The 6000-nt window shown below is 43.1% G+C and overlaps 2 protein-coding genes across 4 annotated transcripts in view; one reads left to right on the forward strand and one right to left on the reverse strand.

Moving 5' to 3' along the window:
- Positions 1-282: 282 nt before the first annotated feature.
- Positions 283-2679, reverse strand: si:dkey-1k23.3 (heat shock protein 67B1). Its single transcript, XM_035658286.1, has 4 exons — positions 2310-2679; positions 1885-1948; positions 1549-1669; positions 283-872 (listed from the first exon to the last, which is right to left on the reverse strand). Exons 1-4 carry the CDS (start codon positions 2677-2679, stop codon positions 348-350), a joined length of 1080 nt encoding a protein of 359 aa, XP_035514179.1. The 3' UTR covers positions 283-347.
- A 1993-nt stretch (positions 2680-4672) lies between these two features.
- The window catches only part of LOC118325418 (coiled-coil domain-containing protein 60-like), a 33744-nt gene continuing 32416 nt past the window's right edge, over positions 4673-6000 (forward strand). For all 3 annotated transcript variants that reach the window (XM_035658095.1, XM_035658097.1, XM_035658096.1), the window contains exon 1: positions 4673-4944. In XM_035658095.1, coding sequence (XP_035513988.1) covers positions 4726-4944 — 219 coding nt within the window. In that variant the 5' untranslated portion in view covers positions 4673-4725. The remainder of the gene's footprint in view (positions 4945-6000) is intronic.

Consider the following 6000-nt stretch of genomic DNA (forward strand, 5'->3'; position numbering starts at 1 on the left):
TTTTTTAATTTTGCACTCACATGCTGTATTTTCAGAGGTAACTATGAGTATGACGCTCATGAATATGATCACTTATTCATGAACAGTTGCAAATTCACACACAGATCATCGTCGACAATTCGTCCTAAGATTGAGAGGAAGTCAAATCATGTAGAAATAATAACACACAATATTTAACATTTTCACATGCTATTGCTTTATTGGAGCTCCAAAGACAGCAGGGTTATATGGCTATTGTATCTACTGACTTAAATCATCTATAAAACTGGTGCAAGGCAAGCTATGAAGGCTGTTTGAGTATTTGGTCAATATGTAGTGTGTGCAACATTGAGGCAACTTTTGTGTTTCTACTCAGTGTGTTCTTGTTTTATGTCGGGATCCTCCAGCTCCTGGCTCGGGACCTCACTCAGTGGACTCTTGCCCAGCTCCGGCTCCTCGGGTTGGGTGATCGCCTCAGCAGCCTCCCCTGAGCCTGCCATTACCTGGATCTCTCCATCCACGGCTGGTTCTTTGTGTTCCGGCTGTTTGGACATGTCTGTGTCTGAGCTTTCTTGGCTTTCCAGGGTTTCTTGGTGCTTAGAAGAATCTTGAAGACTCTCTGTGCCTTCGCCATCTGCAAGCACTGAAGGGTGGGACTCTCCAGCTGGCTTTTCATGAGTCTCCTCCTCCTGTTCCCTCCTCTCTTCATGCTGTTGAAGCCCAGCTGTGGCGCTGCCAGGGTGGGCCTGATCATCATGGACTTCTAGTGGAGTCTCTTCCCCTTTATCCTCTGCAGACGGGAAGTCTGGGGCCTCAGTTGCTCTACTGCTATCTGGCTCTGTATCAGGGGCTTCTTCTTTCTCCTCTTTCTCTCCAGCCACCTCCATCTCCACCTGCATTTGTGCATATGTCGAAGATGTGAGCAGTGAAATGAAATGAATGGTTATGATTAAAGGTTCACTAGCTCCATTTTCATACCCCACCTCAATACTGAATTTGTATGCCAGTCCTTTCATAAGTGGAAACTCAAAAGAGAATTGAGTTGGATGCAATCAGCAGATATTGTTCAGAACTTCAGGAACTCTAAAGGAATGGTTTGACATTTGGCAAATGGGCTTTTTTTGGTGAGTGTTTGATAAGATAGATAACACTCTCATGTCTGTCTGGAAATGCTGTGTAAGGCTACAACCAGCAGCTGGTTATCTTAGCTTAGCATAAAGACTGGAAACAGGGGGAAACAGCTAGACTGGCTCCGTCCAAAGATAACAAAATTCACCTCTAAAGCTCACTAATCAACACATTATATCTTGTATGTTTTAGCAAAATGTATGGATTAATGAGATATAGTGTGTTAATCTGTGAGCTTTAGAGGTACTGGGAACCAGGATAGCTATTTCCCCTTGTTTCCAGTCTTTATGCTAAGCTAAGTTTACCAGCTCCTGGCTATAGACTTAACATTTACCAGACATGTATGTAATTGGCATCAATCAATCAGAAAGCAAATAAGCATATCTGCCAAAATGTCAAACTATTCATTTAAATGTAAACAAGCTTCCCAGATGTGATCACCTTTATGGGAATGATTATGGCAGCAGGAACAGAGGTTTCTGGAACTGGAGCTTCGACAGTCAGGATACCATCAACAGAAAGTGTGGATTCAATTTTGGTGGCATCAATCTCAGCTGGGAGCCTGAAAACGACAGGATGGTGTTTACAATGTCTCTACATACAAAGTGCCAGTGTTTTCTAATACTGAAACTGATAATACATAATATCTAACTTTTCAGCTCAGTGAGCATTTTAGAGATTGGATACTGTCAAAAACAGATGTCAGTGCTGCACTCTTGGCTGCTGAGAGATGTTTAGAATAGCTTAAACTGTAATATCAGTGTTTACTTTGCATACCTGTATTTCCTTGTAAAACATCTGGCAATAAATCCATGCTCGTCTGGCCTCTCCTCGTGTTTCCCTGGGGAGGGATTACCGTTTATGGGGAAGAATGTGAGGACACACAGAGGAATCAAGCAACGCAGAGACACCACTCAACACAGAAATTAATTTCTGCCACAGAGCTGTGATTTTTCCCCAAGCACATATTTAAGCAGCTTTCTAATTTTGTTACATTTAGCTTCCTTTCCGTCCTTGTTTTATTTTAGGGGGTTTATTCTGTGAACTGTGAGAGAAGTCTATTTAGATAATAATATTAGATAGAAAAGATTATTAATACTTCATTAGGAGTAGAAACTATCCTGTGTGTACAAAGTAATTAGCAATCTCAATAAAGTGAACTTTTAGAAATGTTTAATTAACTGTAAGCCAGTGTGCTGTACCTCCGACCTCCAGGAATCCGTCTCTGACATGGAGAGAAATCTCTGAGGGGGAGAAGTGAGCCACGTCCAGGCTGACCCTCCACTTGTAGTGCTCCTTACTAATCTTCTGGCCAGGATGATGCATCGACCCAGAGATGTAGGGCACAAACAGCGGAGTGGGTATGTACCCTGGCCAGGAGCAGGCTGCCAAACTCCTCTGGAGCCGGTCCACATCCATCCACCGAGGGTCCCACGTCTCCAGGAAAGGAGGCAAGCCAACATCCTGATTGAAAAGCCGGCTGGACTGCCACCATTTTCTCAGGGGGTACCAGGGGACACCCCTTTCGTACTCACCACCACATGACAGCTCTGTTTTGGCCTGCTCGCTCATGTTTCAAGAAATAAAACGACAAAGAAAAAACGACGAAAAATGGCCGCCCTTTGTTTTGATGACAGTCAGCAAGTAACTTCTGGACTCTCGGGGTTGACTCACTGAAATTTCAGCAATTAAAATCTCCTTAATGAGTGTGGGAATAAAATAAAGATTTGCCAAAGCTAAGGGTGGTGAGACAGAGAAATCTCTGAGGGGCTTTATATAGTGCTCCTGTCTGTTTTAGCACTTATTAAGCACTCATGCCGATCCCATGAGAAGGGTGTGTGGGCATGGGGTGATGGGTGTGGAAGGGAGGCCGTTACCTCTTGCTGGCTTGAAGAAGGCGGCAGACTAATTATTTGTATTTATAACTTTTAAGGGCACGATGGCAAATAGCGAGCAGTTGGTCGAGGCTAGTTTGTGTTTGAACTGTTGCATCTGTTGCCTGAAGACCTGTTCTTCTCACATCCCAGTGAACTCTATTCTGCCAGTGGTGACTGGGCTGCTCAGTCTTGTCATGAGCCAGTGATACTGTCTCTTCCCCCTGTGTTTCACTCCTCAAAGGCCACACAGTGGCAGTGGTTTGTCTGGAGCATGAAATACCTCTAGAGGCTGAGAAGGACACAAAATGCTTTGTGTGTGTGTTTGTGTGTGTGTTATCTGAAACGTTTCAGTGGCATGTGTGTGTACTGAGTATACAAAACTCACTTCCACTTCATTTTTCTTTCACTTTGCAGTTTCAACAGGATTATTATTGTTCTCTCTTTTATCAAGTGTGACAGACTTGTCAGTGTTTCATTTTTAAAACTTTATGCCCTGAGATCTTGGCATACTGTCCACTGGAGCACAAAACAGATTGAACAGATGTTTCTGACACTTTGTGTGATGCCTCAACCGCCGTTTCTGTCTGTAGGATATGCTGTGAGAGGTTAAACTGGGATTCTCTGCTACTGCTTCTGTTGCCTGAAAAATTGGTTCCTCTGTTTCAACCATTAATAGAAACTTCCATCCTGTTCACAATAAAGGCGCGTATGCCCACAGTGCACCAAGATATTCATGCTATTCTTCAAAAGTAGTCTGGAAGGCGGAAATAAAAATTGGCAAAACTATGGATATGAAAGATGAAACTTTCTCAAATGTGAGTTTTACCCATCTCCACACTTAATGGTTATATGTACTAATGCACCAGCATCCTAGACCATAACAATGGGTGTTACGACCAACTCCAAGATTTTGAAATGCCAGAACAGCTAAAAGCACAGTCATTGACTAGACATTTAATATTTTTTTGTAATGATAATTACCCATTGTCTATGCAAAAGCCTCAAACATGGGTGGTACAAGCTGAGGCCCGTTGCCTTATACTGCCCTACCAGGGCAAAATAGAGTCACAGCATTAGGTAAGGCTTGAATCTCACATTTTGACATTTTGACTAGCTTAATTTAGAAGAGCTCTAGCTGCCATCTTAACATTAGGCTTTTGACTGGTGGAATTAATGTAATTTGGTGTGGTTAAGGTACCTTTAAATCACATAGGCCTACTGTAGTTAAATGTATTAAATTGTAAATGAATTTAAAACTAAAATGAACCATTGTAAAATGACCATATAAATAGGCATTGGTCTGTCACATTAATATATCAGGATACTAATCACACTGCCATCCACCTGTTTAATCCCTCAGTGTATAAATCTCAATCTGTAGGCTATTTAATTGGCTCTCGACTAGCAACCACGAATTTTGATGTATTATAAATTAGCCAAATAAGGACCTCAAATGTTGACAGCTTAATAGACATTTCAGCTGATCTGGGGATTCACACTGCACTCAAAGGTCGGAGTGTCCACATACCTCTGGCCAAGGAGTGAAACTTTTACGTCCTTGTTTGCTTGAGGCCGTTACCATGGGCAACGGAGGTCGCAGGTTAAGGAGGCGTGGAGCCTACGTCTGGCGTCTTTGTAGAAATGTTTTTACACTATAATTTATTAACTCGGATTATTCGCTCCGGTGATATTTCAATATTTCAACACAACTTTAGTGTCCTTCATAGTTCATAAATCTACCATGACTAGTAGAGTTTTTGGTAGAGTAAAGCCTGCTTTGGTCTGTGAACAGGAAGTTAGTGCGCGGAGCACGGACTCCCGGGAGAATCATGACCGCCGAGCGCTCCAGCTGAGCCGGCAGGGCTGCCTGGGAGCGCCGCGGAGACCGAGTGGATCACTCAGCCGGCTCTCACATCCTAAAAGCAGACCAGTGAATATGGGACAACAACGCATGGGAACGGTATTGCATTTATTAGCCTACATAAACTGCACGAGTTCATTCAAATTCAGAGAATACAACGCAGTTTGTTTTTCTTTGTGTATATAAAGAATGAGTGACTTCATATCTTCTCTCAGATGAATTTCTCTGTCACATCATTGAATCAGGATTAACTTCAAAGAACGCTGGCAGTTTATTCATCTCACCCAAAATAAAAAAGGCTGTTTCTCTCTCTCTCTCCTATCTTTTTTTCTGATTGCTGATTCATCTCATCCCATCTGGCAGCTGCTAAAGATCAGAAAGTCTTCATGGTCCCTCCTGCTTTTCCTCCCTTGAACTGCTAATGCCCTTCTCAAGTGATATTTTCATATCTTTCTATGTATGTGTGTATGATCCCTTTCATTTCATGGCAGGGATTCTATCTCTCACATTCATCAGTAACCCCAGCTGCCCCCCTGGGCTACACAGAGCAGTCCCATCCAAGACCAGCCGCTTCATCTGCTTTGAATGGACACTGACCCTCCTCTTTGCTCAAGCACATAAAGTGTATTGCAAATCAAATTTTCTAGCCTAGAGAAAAACAGATTTCGGACTTGCAGTCAAAGGATCAGAAACACACCCATGACCCAGTTTCCTTTAACCGTCCTCAGTGCGATTTGAGTTGGAGAGGATATTCATAGATAGGTTTGAAGGCCCGGTGGGTTCTGCAGAGTCAGTTTTCCTAATCAGCAGCACAGATGTTGTGTCTGATCCCCCCCAAGCCTGTTCCCACTAACAAATGCATTTGAAGTAAGACGTCGCCATTTGTAAGGTGATTACAGTCACCTATGCTCAGGGGAGAGCAAATCACAAGGCTTCAAACAGCCCGCCATGAATCCACGGATATTAGCAGCTAATGCATCAAGGGGGATGAAGTGTCAAATGGCTGGTTTGTCCCTGTGGACACTACATTCATCATAGTTATTGTGAGGCTTGCTGAGTCGCTGAGGCAGGCTGGCTGGTCGGCGAATAGAGAGACGTGGTACGTATCAAAACTGACACATCAGAATGGAGTGGCGTATCTGGAAATATATTTTC

The sequence above is a fragment of the Morone saxatilis genome, unplaced genomic scaffold (genome assembly GCF_004916995.1).
Source record: "Morone saxatilis isolate NCDOM2014 unplaced genomic scaffold, NCSU_SB_2.0 Contig16, whole genome shotgun sequence".
NCBI classification, from domain to species: domain Eukaryota; kingdom Metazoa; phylum Chordata; class Actinopteri; family Moronidae; genus Morone; species Morone saxatilis.